This window comes from Podarcis muralis, chromosome 1, assembly GCF_964188315.1.
Source record: "Podarcis muralis chromosome 1, rPodMur119.hap1.1, whole genome shotgun sequence".
Classification (NCBI taxonomy): Eukaryota; Metazoa; Chordata; class Lepidosauria; order Squamata; family Lacertidae; genus Podarcis; species Podarcis muralis.
Window position 1 is genome coordinate 48,275,532 of NC_135655.1, and position 16,111 is coordinate 48,291,642.

The 16,111-nt window shown below is 43.0% G+C and overlaps 1 protein-coding gene across 11 annotated transcripts in view; it reads right to left on the reverse strand.

Moving 5' to 3' along the window:
• Positions 1-482: 482 nt before the first annotated feature.
• TMEM229B (transmembrane protein 229B) overlaps positions 483-16,111 on the reverse strand; it is a 41,662-nt gene continuing 26,033 nt past the window's right edge. For 4 of the 11 annotated variants that reach the window (XM_028725577.2, XM_028725570.2, XM_028725575.2 and 1 more), the window contains 2 exons: positions 11,630-11,678; positions 483-4,680 (listed from right to left, as the gene is read on the reverse strand). In XM_028725577.2, coding sequence (XP_028581410.1) covers positions 4,150-4,680; positions 11,630-11,659 — 561 coding nt within the window. In that variant the 5' untranslated portion in view covers positions 11,660-11,678 and the 3' untranslated portion in view covers positions 483-4,149. Of the gene's footprint in view, positions 4,681-8,426; positions 8,779-11,629; positions 11,679-16,111 lie in introns of those variants that run through there. The other 7 variants (XR_013392727.1, XR_013392725.1, XR_013392724.1 and 4 more) reach the window with 2 other exon arrangements.

Consider the following 16,111-nt stretch of genomic DNA (forward strand, 5'->3'; position numbering starts at 1 on the left):
AGATACACAGTGGAATTGCAGAGGCACTTCCCTCCTTAGTTCCAGTGAGCCCTGAAGCCCAGAGACAGCATATTTTAGAGACTATGTCCTTTCTAATTTTGCCATACATTTGCATTCATTGCAAGATTTGTCCCTTATCTGTGTGGTGCTGGAGCTCTTTTGCTATCTATCTGAATGGCTAAAACAGAGGTGAAGAAACTGTAGCCTCCAGATATTGCTGGACCAGCTTCCATCATCCTTGGTCATTGGTCACAGTGGTTAGGGCTGGTGGGAGATGACATGGCTACTGAATAACCTAAATAAATATGAATGGTATGCCTAGAAATAGACCAGCTGAGTTTGGGTTCTTTACTGTTTTGTAAGAAAAGCTGCAACATAACACAAGTATAATGCAGTGCATGAGCAAATTTATAACCCACCATTTCCAATGACATAAGCATGAACCACCCTCTTCTTACAAGGAAGAGAGGGCAAAACCAACAAACCACAAGTTTTTTTTTATTGCTGGTGAATTCAAACAGGCAACTTTAATCTACTGAGGAGGATACACATACAAGCAAATATTTAACTGAGAGTTCTGTGGGTGTTTTATTTGCCAGTGCTTTACCTGCTGCACAGCTTCTAGGCTACAGTTCTCAGCAATGAGGCCACCATTGCTGTGTAGTTTAAGCAACCCAACTGTAAAACAACATCAGTAGTTTTCACTAGAATTGAAGGACAAAATAAATGTAAATAAAGCAAAAGAGGTAAAACGCTTGACTGCAACCAAGTTGCTTTTCTCAAAAAAAGAGTAAGGAGATCTGCAGGGCCTGACACATACAGTAACTTTGAGATGTTGTAGAATAGTATCAAGGAAAGCTCATGTGGTCTGTGGGTTGTAGTCTGGTGAATGCTGCATGAGGAAATATGAACTTATGCCCAGCTCAGTTCCTGGTGTGCAAACTGCGAATAAAGTGCACTTGTGTGTGAAAATTATAGCCCCTTGGGGACACATCTACACAGTACGAACCAAATAAAATAGCATAAAATAAGCTCAAAGAGGTGTAGTTCTGATGCCACATGGGAAAATGTAGCTCAAGTGAAAGGGGTGTTCATAGGCAAGAGGCTAGAAGCCATTTTTCAGTATAAGCAAATAACAATTTGTGAGCCGTGAAATAACTGTGTTATTTAGGATGGGATTATAGACCCTCTAAGGAGCATGGGATTGTGCTACTGGCCAATTCAGGGGATAGATATTGCTACAACAACCTTACATATTCTAAATAGATCCATGATGTTGCCTTTTTAAAATTAAAAAAAAGCCTTCCATTATAGTGTTTTTGTAATGTTAGTAAAGGAACCAGTGTTGCAGCGGATGTTAGCAGTCAGTGGCTACTAGTGAAAGCAAGGATATTCCGCTAGTCCAGCCTTATCTAATGCTTTGAACTGTGGTTACCAGAAGATTCAAGTGTAGCCCATCTCTTATTTGCACCATTCCCTCCATCACAGAATACTTGGAGGAAAATATATTTTAGTTTGTTAAAAACTTGTTTCTCTTTTGTGGTTTAGGACAGCAGGTTAGAAAAGCGGAATGCCAAGAATAATGCATATTTTCATGGCAAATCAAATTATGAATTAAGGCTGGAATTTGATATCCCCTTCCCTGGGAATAAACCCCATTAAACTCAACTGGGCTTAATTCTGAGGAGACATGCATAGGATTGCACTGTAGAAAAGGTTTAAGATTGTGATTCCATAGCCAATAAATGGCTCCTCCATTTTATTTTCCACTCAGCTGACCATTGTTGCAGCATGTTGTTGCATGGCACTGCCTCAGACAGGAAACATAATTTAATTCAATATAAAATGGATGAATGATAAATGGGAACGCTAATCTCTCTGTGTGTTTGCTGAGTATTTCAGGATACACTATCTAAAACAGGGCAGACCTGAATAAGCTTCTGCTTTCAGTGCTCCAGCAGATCCATTGCCCGCAATGGATTCACACCTGAGCGAAAATTAGGAAGAACAAAATAATTACACTTCGAAAATACAAGACAAGATACTGTTACAGTTATTCTTATTCATAAAACAATGCAGATCTCATCCTGGGTGGTAGAATGAAATTAAACAGAACAAACAACAGCTGTGTTAACTGACTGCCAGATGGAGAAAACAGTAAATGGTCAGTCAAACAATAATGCAGGCCTCATCTAAACAAACCACAGAAGATGAGACTGCAGCCACATAAAGAAACTTGCATCCCAAGCTCAACTCATTGCTAGTGCAATTCAATTCCATTCAGTGCAAATGATACCTGGTTCTTTCTTTATTTTTACCCAGGAGGTCTAGTGACAGCATACCCTCCTCTTAAGGCTATTGGATGCTTTGTTAATTTAAGCTGTCCTTGGGTCTTTCATACTTTCCGCAGGCTCTGAAACAGCCTTCTCCAACTTTGGGTCCCCCAGAGGTTGAACTGCAACCCCCATAACCTCTGACCACTGGCCATGTGGGCTGGAGATGATGGAGGTTGTGGTTCAGCAATCTCTGGGGAGCCAACCTTAGGGAAGGTGGTTCGAGAATGCCTGCTGTCCTAGCTACACTGGTCACGATCCATTTGGAAGATCCTGGAGCGCTCCCCACTATAAGGCAGTGGAATATCACCTCCAGTGACTCATAAATAGCTTTCTGAAGAGAGATTACTGCACCCCTAATACTGCTGTTAAGTACATAGAGAAGAACATCAGGCATAGCTTCCCGAAGATCTGGAGAAGCAGATGAGCACTGCACAGTGTCTTGCACAATTCTAATTCCTGATGAATCCAGGAGACACATGGAGACTTCAATACCTGGGCCAATGGTCCACAATTATTGCCAGTGGTATCATTGGTGACAGAATTCTCAGGGGAGGAAGGCAGAGAGGATCCTGGTAACGTGAACAGTTACTATGGGGCGAATCGGAGCTGAAGCAGCCCTTCTGTTCAGTTCTATTACAAAGAACAAGGATAGGAGGCAGGGAAGACTTCAGCCATTTCTCTCCCGTTTTGGGCTCCTTGGCTAAAAATGCAACTTGTACAGTAATGATATAATTAATCCAGCAGAAGAGACTTTTATTTTGTTTTTTAAAAAGACTATTGGGAGTGGGAGAAGGTCTCTAGCGAGCCTTAGGATGGATGAGTCCAAAAGTAATTTTATAGAAATCCAGGAAGATGTCCAGCACCATAATACAGTGGTGCCCCGCAAGACGAATGCCTCGCAAGACGGAAAACCCGCTAGACGAAAGGGTTTTCCGTCGCGGAGGTGCTTCGCAAGACGAAGTTCCCTATGGGCTTGCTTCGCAAGACGAAAACGTCTTGCGAAGCTCGCCATTTTTTTTTGCTCCCCCCCCCCCTTTTTCAAAGCGGCTAAGCTGTTAATAGCCTTTTAACAGCTTAGCCGCTAAGCCCGCTAAGCCGCTAATAGCGCTAAATCGCTAATAGCGCTAATCCGCTTAGCCGGCAATGGGGTTGCTTCGCAAGACGAAAAAACCGCTAGAAGAAAAGAATCGCGGAACGGATTCTTTTCGTCTTGCGAGGCACCACTGTATCATACACTGTGGTGCATTTTTTAAAAAAAAAAAAAAGCCTTAGGAGGGAGCACACAAGAGGGCAAACCACCTCCCCAGTTGACTGCCACTGTTGGGTTGTCTCAACAGCTAATGAGTTTTCCTTGACCCTGAAGCATCTTGGGTCCCATGGGAGGTACTGGTTGCAAGCAAGCACCTGAATATTGCCTAGTGGAATATAAGCCAATCACTAAGTTAAATGGGGCGTCTGTGCCAATCTACTAACTTGTTATTTGTAAAAGGTTGATGAGCATTACTCTTATCCCCCCCCCACCCACCCATATGTAGTAAAATGCAGGTATTATGACTGTTCTCATAATAAGTTACAAGTCAAACTATCTCACCAACAGGTAGCTGACAGTGCTACTTGTTGCTTTAAAAAAACAAAAAAAGAGAGCAAAAATCCATAGAAAACCTACTGATTCCACTTTTTCATGCATGCCTCCAAACACAGGAGGTTTGTTTATCATACAGGAAGCAGTTTTGTTTTTGAGGCCATCATCAAAAGTTTCCAGTGAAAGGGGCAGGAGAATTCACTTAGTCAAGGTGTAGTTTGAAGTTACTGTTCAGTTAGTTTTCACATGGCCATTGGCCAAGGTTACAGCAGCAGTAGGAGACCCGGGTTCAGCATTCTCATCAAATCGCAAACGCAGGGTGTTCCTGATGACTAACTGTTCCATGATGACTGCTGCACAGAACCATGGAATGGCATACTCCAGGGTTATGAGGCCCATGAAGTTCAAGTCAAACTGTGAATAGTCCCAAGGGCAGGCATCAAACTGGCGCAGGATGAAGCCGGTGGTGAACTCCCAAGTATACGTCCACAGGGTGTAAATCAGGCAGCGCACTAGGATGTTGCACTTGTCCTTCAGGTACAGGTACATCTTTTCTACAATGAGGATGGAAGTTCCATAGATGAAGAGTGCCCATACGCTAGTGACGCCTGGGAATTTCCAGTTGAAATTGACCACAAACTCCCAAGCAGCTGTGAACATCACCTCACAGAAGTAACCATGAATAGCATAGAGGTACCAACGGGAGAAAGCAGTCAGGGGTTCTGCAGACGCCATCCTTCCGCACAGTCCCCAGCAGGAACTCTGAAAGACAATTGGGGGTGGAGAGAAGGATTAAAGACTCAGTAAACAAGGGTAACGGCACTAGATCTTGTCACACTGGACGTTAATGATATAACAAAATAATATAATGCATAAAGGTACAAAATACAAAAATATGAATCAATAATATAACAGATAATGAAAGTGGCATAAATCTTTAAAGTGACCTGCTCAAAACCAGAATAGGAAGTAGGAGTATCATTTTTTTTGGTCTGACTAGTGAAGTTTTGAAGAGGAGTGACACACTGCACTGTCTTCCTTTTGCCTAATTTCTTGCAGTATGCTCAGAACCAGATTACAGTGTAAGATAGTGTTGACTCATGCGTGGCCAGGAAAGTGTCTTCTCACAGTTCGATACAGAAGCATACCTTGGATCTGCACATTCTCCCTCAGCTGTGTTGTGCATATAACTTTAATGAGGACTGAGGGTTTTGTGCATGCATAAGCAGGCCTCACTTTTGTTTCGTCTTTGGTACTAGACACCAGGCAGTGGGACCTACTTTCACATAGATGCCTATGTGCAAACGTCCCAGTTCTCATTTAAGTTAGGCTGTGGTATTCCTATTGCCTACACACTTCAGCTGTACCTGGGAATCAAGACAACTAGAAAGCCTGAAAAGGGGGTGCATATGAAGCTTGTTTAAAATGCATAAGAAGAGATAATGCCACACTAATTTTAGCTAAATGATGCAAGGTGCTCTATATCCAAACAGGAAGCTTACAAGAAAGAGTAAGTTGGAGAAGTGACTAAGGTGCAAAACTAATGGAAACATGAGGAAAGAAAAAGAACAGTATGAGGTACAATTGGTAAGTGACACAAAGGATACCGAAAGGCATTTTAAGACGTTCATTTAATAAAAAAGGGAGTGTGACAAAAAACAGTTCAGATATAATGTCAAAACCTTGATTTGGTGTTAAATAAATAATAATAATAATAATAATTTATTATTTGTACCCCGCCCATCTGGCTGGGTTTCCCCAGCCACTCTGGGGGGCTTCCAACAAAGATTAAAAATACATCAAGATGTCACACATTAAAAACTTCCCTGAACAGGGCTACCTTCAGATGTCTTCCAAATGTCAGGTAGTTGTTTATCTCTTTGACATCTGATGGGAGGGCGTTTCACAGGGCGGGCGCCACTACTGAAAAGGCCCTCTGCCTGGTTCCCTGTAGCTTTGCTTCTCGCAGTGAGGGAACCGCCAGAAGGCCCTCTGACAGATGAGTTTTTCTGTATCCAAAAGTGCTCTGGCATCTGGATATTAACAACAACCTAGGAACTTCAGAACTAGCTGCCCATGCAGTGCTACTTCCCCAAGTGCTTCTGGCCATACTACATTCTCAATGCACATCTCTTGTGTTCTCCAAAAGTCTTCTTGGGATAGCAAAGCTTGGCTATAACTTAGAAAATTGCCAGCTACTGCTCCATCCACCTCAACAAGGAGGCATGTCCAGTTTTATAGTCTGTTCTATCAATTGACTTAATTTGCAGCCCACATTTTTATCCGAGAAGCTCAAAGTGGCATGCATAGTCCCTGAGTGCAGGACCTAAAAAGTGAAGTGGTGGTGATACCAATTTCCATGGTCTGTAGCGTGAGAACATTTGGGTTCTGCCTGATACATCTGGATGCAGAACTATTTCCATGTCCTACAGAAAAGCTTTTTCTTCTGAGAAAGTTACACATTGCTGGAGTTGCTTCTTGGGGAGAGAGAATGGTGGGAACAGCGTGACCAGTGCCCCATGACAATCTGAGTTCACATGTTCACACAAATACAACCTATTTAGAATACTTTTATTTCTCTCACTCGTATCATAACCTTTTCCCTTCCACATTAGAGGAAGAGTCTTTTGTTATAGCTACAAGGCATGTTTAGGTAGAAGGGCAGAGGTCACGGCCAAATACCTACTTGATATCAAATGGTTCTCCATGTGAGATGAAGCCAGTGCTATGTTGACATTCTGCCTTTTCCTTGGTTTATAATAATATAAAAAAGAAATTCAGCCCCCACACCGAGACATTTTCAGGCCAAAATCCAACCCTAGCCCTCCTGAATATGGTACACTATGAACTGCTCCCTAGTCAGATATTAATTGGACTTTTTGAGGCCTGTGAGTTGTCACTGATGAAGTCACAACTACTCCATTGACCTGGGAATAAGCTAGGTAACAGCATACTTAAACTCAATGAGGTAGGGTTGTCACTGTCGTTTAAAAAAACCTTTATTCCCAGCTATACTAAAGTATATAGGTTCTCATGCTGGTCTTCTCCGGCACAGTAGATCAGGGGTTCGGATTGCTCTGTGTAACACAGTTAAAAACTAGCCACCACTGCTTCATCAATGAGGCTGTTTTCCGTACAGCATGTGGAGATATGGATAATACAACACAAGCCAAACTGCTAATTTAAATTGCACACATAGATTTGATGAGGAATCTAGATTTCATACAAACAAGCAACGTATGGAGGAATCATAGAATCGTAGGGTTGGAAGGGGTCCCAAGCGTCATCTAGTCCACCCCAGGAATCTCAACTACAAACTATGTTTTAAAAAACCCTTTACCTATATAATCTTCTACAGCTGGGGGGGGGGGTAGACAGAGCTAGCAATGAAACAAAAACGGGGCACCCAAAGAGGGAAGAAAGCTATATGTTTCCTAGCCACAGCAGCTACAGTGACCGGGCCCCACATATTTTGGCCCTGAGACATTTGTTTCAACTGCAAGACATGGCAAGAACAGCTAATCTCAGGCAGCTTTTCTAGTGCTTTGGCAACACCAGTTGCTCAACGCACATGTTGCAGATGCTGTAAATAAAGCACATTAAACAGTCACTAATGCCTAGGAAGGATCCAGAGCAGAGCAGCACTCAGGAAATGTGATGACAAGGAGCTAAGATGCCTTGCACTTGATACTTCTGTCTCCTGAAGAAAACTTGTTAGGTGTGCCAGTTTTGCTCTTAGAAGGAACTGGCTCAACTCCACCCTTAGAAATAAGAATGACTACGGCAGTCTCTCTGGCGCACATCCCATATCTCAAATGGGGGCAACAACACAGACAGTGTCCATGGCTGTTAAATTTCAAAGCAGCTGTCCTTCACATGCAATACTAAATCAGCTTTTCAAAAATAAAGACTTTATTAAAATGCTTTTCTTTGAAGGGCTACAGAGAAAAAACAAAGACGTGCACTTCCATTGTGCCCTTCTCTCAGTGGGGAATTAGCAAGTATCAAATTTATAATTAGCTTGCGGCACTGCCTACTAAGAGCAGGCAGGACTTATCAAAGGCTTGTTTCTCACTTTCTAGTGGTCAGCGATGGCGTTGGTGGCAAGATGGAAGCCAGCAGCCATTCAAATACTGAGATCCTATCTCCTTGCTCCGAGGCAACTTCTCTTGCAATAATGGGTTTCCACTCAGTTTGACATTGGTCCTGGGACACCAGCTCTTCAATGTATAAAAATATGGGTTGTGCACTGTTGTGAGTTGAATTTCTGCCTAGGAGAACTATAAACTTAGTTCTATTTATTGAAAGTTGTTTGTCCAAATATATGGACCAGGGCACACAACACAACAATTACCTCTTTCTCCAGTTACACTACAGTGAACCTGAGACCATAGGGTCTGTTATAAGGATCAATCTATACTCAGTTCCTTATCTGCATTGTAAACCACATAAGGCTATGATACTATTAGGGTATAACCACATCCCATTTAAATCATTGCACACTCCAAGAGATTTTAATGGGTCTTTATTTAGTACACACATTGTGGTAGGTCCTGTACGTAACATCACAGTGATACAATCCATGCACAGGCTCACAACCTGCATTAGCTGAGGAAGACAGAGAGGAAAAAAGATGTCAAAAGGCTTTGTGCTCTTTTCTTGTCTTTTTAGATTGTGTAGTTCAAGTAGAGAGGCATAGCAAGCTATCTTCCATTTGTTTATTTTTAGGTATTCCCACTGTGTCTATGCTTGCTTCTTTTCCCTTCTAGAGGAATTCACCTTCCTGGGCTGTATTGTTGCTCAGTCCAGTACAGGCTGTGTCTTGTGTCAGGAGATCCCTGACTAGCTCTCAAATCCATCCTGAGTAAGGAGATGGATAGAATAAAAAGGAACGACAAAAGAAGATTAAATGAATCTAATTATCAAATCAAGTCAAAAGAGCAGGGATGTACAGGCTTCTCAGTCATCAGCAGAAAACATCAATTTATATTAGTCAAAGGGCATTTTGCTCTGCTCCTCCCACGCATCTGATGCCTATTTCACTTGAGGACCATTGAAAAATAAAAAGGTTGAGAAATAGCATGAAGACATAGAGTCATTTTTAGATGAAATGGATTATCTTGACCCATTCCAATCTGGGTTCATGCCCGGTTCTGGGACAAAATTGGTCTTGGCCATCCTGATGGCTGACCTTCTTCGGGGGCGGGGGGGGGGGGGACAGAGATGGCAAGTGCAAACCTGCTTGTTTTCCTGGATCTTTCAGTGACTTGATACCATTGACTAGGGCATCATCCTGGGGGCAGAGTTTTCCTGTGGTTTCAGTTCAACTTACAGGGTAGATTTCGAAGAATCATACTATATGTTCCCTTGCCCCCTGGCACTTGATCTGGAGGGTACCACAGGCACAAAACTATTTAACATCAATATGAAGCTGCTGGGGGCAAGCATTAGGAGATACAGAGAGAAGTGTCACCAGAATACTTGTTTCTCTGTAACATCTGAATCAGGAGAGGCTGTGCATGTCCGAAAAAGATGCCTGGATGCAGTTATGGGTTGATGAGGGCTTATAAATTGTGTCTGAATTCCAGCAAGATGATGATGATGATGGTGGTGGTGGTGGTGGTGGTGGTGGTGATGGTGATGATGATTAATAGATTTCCTATGGATGGGCAGTTCCCAAGTTAGGAACCTGCCCTGGATGGGGTTGCACGTCCTCTGAAGCAGTAGGTGCATAGTTTGGAGGTGCTCCTAGATCCACCATTGTCACTAGGGCCCAGGTGACCTTAATGGCTCCAAGCACCCATTATCAGCTTCTGTTGGTTCATCAGCTCTGACTGTTCCTGGATAGGAATAGCCTTGCCATGGTGGTCTATGCACTGATAAATTCATGTCTATATTACAGTACTGTAATATGTTGCATGGGAGGCTACTTTGCACATGGTGCAGGTGGACACCTATGCACACCTAGTGCAGGTGGTGTTGAAAGTTCTGCACTGGCCGATTGCCGGCTACTGAGCTGGGTTTAGGTTTTGTCAACATTTAGAGTTTGAAACAACTCAGGACAAGGGTACCTAATGGACAATCTCCCCCAGTACAGTATATATGTATAAATACGTAGTGCTACAGAAAGCAATGGCTGAGGAAAGAAAGGTTTGCTAGAGCCAGAGAAAGGCAGATAATCAGTGTAGAGAAATTTATTTCAACAACAGAACTCTCTTGCTGTTCTGCAATAAATTTGATCTATCAGAAAGTAGCCAGTGCAGATGTGGCCAAGACACACTTTTAAAAGTAATACTGTAATAATAAAACATAGATCCACCAACATGGTACCTGATCAAAACTGAGTAAGAGTATCTGGCTTGCAATTAAATTAGATAATTTTAAAATTATTATTAGATAATGCTAAGAGCTAGGATAAAGTTATGAAGCAAGCAACTACCACTTTGGAGTGAATAGGGGAAACAGACTCAGGTTACCTGTTTATAGTGCATCTATCCTGGTTTGTTTGTTTGTTTGTTTGTTTGTTTGTTTGTTTGTTTGTCTGTTTTCCGAGGAAGTTAAATGACATTGTGTCAAGCAATTGTTCCACACTTTCAAGTGCATTCTTCTGTCAGGTTCCTTACCACAAACAGTTTTCTGGTTTTGGAAGCAGATTTGTTGCACAAGAGTGCCAAATACAGTTTAAGCGCACAACCTAAATTTGCCCATTTGTGATCAAACCCGACTGACAAAATAATTAACAATCTCAAAGCAGCCTACTCTGGATATGTAATTATCAGAATATTCCCAAGAATGCTACAAAGAGGCTGGACAAATCTTCCAAAGTTAACTTCTTCAATGCAATTTAGTGTGTAGAGACTTATCAAAAAACAGGAGTCAGAACCTTCCTCACTAGAGAGCCCATCTTCCTCATGAGCTTGGAAACCCAACGATCAATCTAATCCATGAATCAAATAGTGATTTGGTTGGATGTCTTGCCTTTCCCACATGCTTTTAATAATAAAATAATTTTAATATTAAGAACAGCTTGTTCCTCAATTCAAACCAACATTAGATCCTTGCTTAAAAAAAAAAGCATTCCCATGTTTTCAATTTTAATATGATTATTAATAGTGGTGGTGATGATGATGATGATGTTTAAGCACATCTTGTTCCTGTATTCAATCAAACATTAGTTCCTTACCGGGGGGGGGACCCAGCAATTAAAAGTTGAAGAACTGCTCTAAAGAAAGTGGCATTTTGACAGGGGTCAAATGAACGAGTTCTGATTCAGCCACCTTCAACAGGAAACAGGAAAAATGTACTTCCTCAATCCTTACGAGATACTGTACATCTAATTGGTCTGTACATTCCCACAATGTGTCTGTGACCTGCTATATACATCTATAGACCCCCACAGCTAATACCTCCTTACAAGGTTATTTTGGTGGACTCTAGGTTCAGGAAGAGGGGAAGTCGCACATACTAATGGTGACCCAAGGAAATAACTTAGCTGGCCAAAGAGGAGATCCAACTGCACTGAAAGCAACTGAGCTGTGCTTGCGTCTAAGCAGTATGTGCAGTTTACCAATGAATTCAGGATTTGGAGAAAAGATTGTGTGAAAACAAGTTATAAAAATGTATTTCATTGCTTTATTATTACTTCCCATAACTGAAAAGTTGTTCTGTGCTTTACAAAAAAGATCTGTTTCATTGGCAATTCACAGCTCACCTGCCTAGATTCCTCCACATTCACAGGCATGTCTGGGCTCGTACGATTCCTACAAGATAAAATTAAAAAGTGAACTAAGATTCTAGAAAAGGTCAATGTTTCCTAAGGGGCTCACAATGGAACAACCAAGCTGCAAGCGAGCAACACTCAAATCCCTAAGCTGCATGGGCAAAAGCCACCTCCTGGGATGGCTCAGAATACACTAAGAATTGGTCTGACTTACAACTGCTGCCAGTGCAAAAAGGACACCTCTCACAGCTGGTGGGTTACTGAGCTAAAAAGTCCACTTAATGCTATACGTTTACTGCAAGCATTTTGACTGGGATTACGCTAGCAGAGGCACTGTGACAGGATGGAGATAGTGTCTTTTCATGTAAGACTAATGGTCATCAATTTAACAATTCTGCCACTCTTGATGGCTATTGTTGGGCACCAATAGGAATTGTGGACTTTCAAAGCTACAGACAATTGTTACCATGAAGTTGGGCTCGGTAACTGAGTATTCACATTTGGGGATGTTAGACCTGCTCAATAGGTACACCTAGAGCTAACTGGGGGAATAGGGTTGTCCCGAGTGACCCAAGTAAAAGCCCAAGTACTAGTGGGATTGTTGTTGTAAGTGGCTGACTCCAAATGAGGCAAAAGCCCTCTCACAACTGTGTAAGCAGCAAGCAGCAGTGTCAGATGTTGCCATTAAGATGAAAACATAACAGCCAGTTTTTAAAAACTGGTTTCAATGGGTTTTTTCAAGTGCTTAACTCAGTCTTGAAAACTGGGCTGAAATGCTGACGGTGCCAGGGAGAACAGATTAGTCAATTGAACAGTTCTCTGAGAGATCATAGATAGAGGGAAGAAAAAGTCCTAGAATCAGGAGCATTTAGACACTCAACAATCAAGGCGGGGGACAGACGGACGACCCAGCAGCAAGGCAGGAGACTGTTGAATACCAGCAACTATAACTGGTTTTAAAACCACCTGCAAATTTAAACAATGTTCTAAAATGGGGATTTTCCTGTTTCTGGAAAATTAAATGCTTAACGTTATTCATTTTTAAAAATCAGTTCTATTTGTCTGCCCTTGAAAATCAGTCCTCCACCAACTAACCAGCATACAGGTACCAATAACTGTGCACAGCACAAACAACACACGGGCAAGACTGGCTTCCAAAGCATTTCTTCAAAGAACATTTTGTATGTTTCCTTTGAGCAGCCTGGATTTACTTTTTGACAACAGCTGGCATGTGAGGCAACCCCCCTGCAACGTTTCAGACCACGTATTATCATGAGGAGGACACGTCTTTGGATGACTCGCATGTCACCCTCCTGTGGGGTCCTTAAAAGGTAAAGGTAAAGGCCCCGTACGGGCCAGTCTTGACAGACTCTAGGGTTGTGCGCCCATCTCACTCAAGAGGCCGGGGGCCAGCGCTGTCCGGAGACACTTCCGGGTCACGTGGCCAGCGTGACATCGCTGCTCTGGCGAGCCAGAGCCGCACACGGAAACGCCGTTTACCTTCCTGCTAGCAAGCGGTCCCTATTTATCTACTTGCACCCGGGGGTGCTTTCAAACTGCTAGGTTGGCAGGCGCTGGGACCGAACAACGGGAGCGCACCCCGCTGCGGGGATTCGAACCGCCGACCTTTCGATCGGCAAGGCCTAGGCGCTGAGGCTTTTACCCACAGCGTCACCCGCGTCCCAATTGTGGGGTCCTTAGCATGTCCATTTACAGCAACTCAGCCTGAGGATGTGGCTCTCCCATCATCTGCAGACTCCGGGAATGACTCCCCGCCATTTCCCCTGCTCCACAGTCAGAGAGGTGCTTGGGACTGTAGAATCAGCTATGAGCCCTTTAAAGATTGCAGACAGCTTTCCAAGGGAGGGCACAGCCTCTGAAAGGGAAAGCCCTACCAGCCTTTCTAAGCCTTTGGATGACTCTGGTCCTTGGCTGAGACAAACACCTTCCATAGCTCAGATAGCAGGGCTGCCCAGGAGTCTGATTGAAAGATGCCTTGGGAATGTATACCACTTCCCTTGTGAGCCCCTAAGCACCAGCAGAACAGGATACACATGACCATGCCTCAGGGGCATCAGTGTCCCTAGTAATTATGAGGTATAAAAAATAACCTCAGCAAATCCTCTACACTGCTTTCTGGAATCTGACCTTCAATTTGATCCAAGCGGAAGCTTTCGAACCTTGCTGCAAATCTTCTCCCTGCCTCAGAATATGAAGCGGCACTTTTGCTTGTGTTCCTTAAACTTCCACAATGCTCCCAGTGAAATGTAAAACGCAATGGATGGGATTAATTTAACTGTGCCATGTTCCTAATCAAACAACTATATCTGATGAGAATAATGGACAATTTCCATATTCCCCTATATGTCTGTATGGTATGAACAAGCAAAGGTGTACATCAGCCTCTAGTATCGACACCTCTGAACCAAGCTTGCTAGGGAGTTGGGTTTTAGGTTTTTTGTTCATTTTTTTTGCGGGGGGAGCATATTCTGATACACACTGTCCTGATCCATCCACTCTGGGAATAAGGTACCAAATTTGCCTCTCAAAATTTACAATACAGTTCTTGCTTTATAAATAATGTTCCAACTTGTTTAGGATAAGGTGTAAACAAAAATGCATGTCTATCTGAAGTTAATGTGATCTTCTTATGCAGTTTTTTTTAAAAAACAACAACTGCAGATTGATGCAGAAACAAGATGGAATGGACCTGTGACATTGACATGGGCTGGAGATAACCTGATTCACCCATCCCTACTTGAGGATATACCTCTTTTGTCTAAAACACTTAAAAGCACAAGTCATCCTTTTTTAACATATGAAAACAGGCTTCCATAGACTGTCAATGAGGGTGAATATTCACAGCTTGGACCTGCTTCTTAAAATGAGCTACTGCTTTCAAAGAAGGGCGAGCCAGGTCCCTGAAGTCGTTTCCTTGGCAGTAAGCCATTCTCTTGCCACTTTCCAGCAATTATCTTACAACAGGGAGTATTGTGTTCCTTACACCTGTGGTTTACAGGCTGCTTAATTAGCAATGGGAACATATTGTATGGTCAGTGATGACTTTCACACATAGAGCCGCGTCTTTAAGGCATTTAGAGAACCATAAGCAAATTGCAGGCCATAGGCTGTTTGTTGCTTTTTTGAACCAATAGGCCATATTTGGTCCAATAAACAAAGGAAGAAGAAGTTCACAGGTGTCCTATCACAACATTTGCACATTTATATCGGAAGCAGATGATTTGCCCATCTGTGTGAGCTGCACAGCAGAGCTTTCGGTAGCCATGCTGGCCCCACAGAACGTGACTCTCAGAACAATTTAATTATTGAGAGCTTCTACAAACCATTGAAGCAGAAACCATCTTCATGAGATTATCCTAGAACTGAAAGCAGGATCATATTCCTAAGAAGCTCCAATGAATTGAAATGGGGAGTGATATGAGGTCAGAGGTCAGAGTTCAAGCTCCTATTCACATATTGAATGGGTCTGCTAACGCTAGCCCATGCAAGGGCTTCCACTCCTTCCCCCAAACACCCAGATCTGTGGCTCTGGAGGGGTCAGGAGAACCCCCAGAACCATTGCCACCTACCCAGATACTATCTTGATGCTAAGTACACTACAAGCTGCATTCGGGGTGTTCTTCTGTCCTACAGAATCATACCACATCCACCAGCCGGTTCAGAGTTAGCAACAAGCCACATTTCCACTCAGTTAAAGTCTTAACTCAAAATTTGCTGTGCTGCTTTTCCATCCTGAATTTTCATGAAGGCTCAACAGCTATTCCTCATCCCACCACCCCCCTTAGTCACAGTCAATGACTAAGCAGCTGGGACCATGATGAATAGGGTGGCTGTGATTGTTCTTTTGTTCATTTACCACTGATACACAAGTGCCTGTAGATATGGCAGAAGCAGAGAGAGCAGATGGGCCAATGATGAGTAGAACATCTGCTCCCCTACTTCAGAGGCCTGAACCACCTCTAACAGTTGGCTTTCTGTGAGCAGTGTCTTCTGTGCCATCTGCTATGCCACCCAACTCCAAACTGAAACATATACATGCAGTTGCAGAATCTCAGCAACTCATAACCTACAGTGCTTGCATGCTGACATAAATTGTACTCTGATGGCTTAATCTAGCCTTTGCCAATCTGGGCTCCTCCAGATGTTTTGGACTATAACTCCTATTAGCCCTAACCAGGTCAGGTATGGTTAGCTTGACCTGTGCCAGGACTGGATTCTGGTAGCAGGATAGAGCCCTGGAGCATGTGAAGCAATAAAACATGCCAGTGAGTGGACAAACGCCCAGCTGCATCTGCAGGTGCCATCAATTCTGCATAAACCAGTTATCACAATTAGCATTCATACTTAATGTTTCAGCAGGAGAAGACAGCTTGAGGCCCAGCACCTATGTTTTGGGATTCGGCACTCAAGTGTCCTGTCTGTTGGGTGGGGGTGTAATGAAATTATGGACTT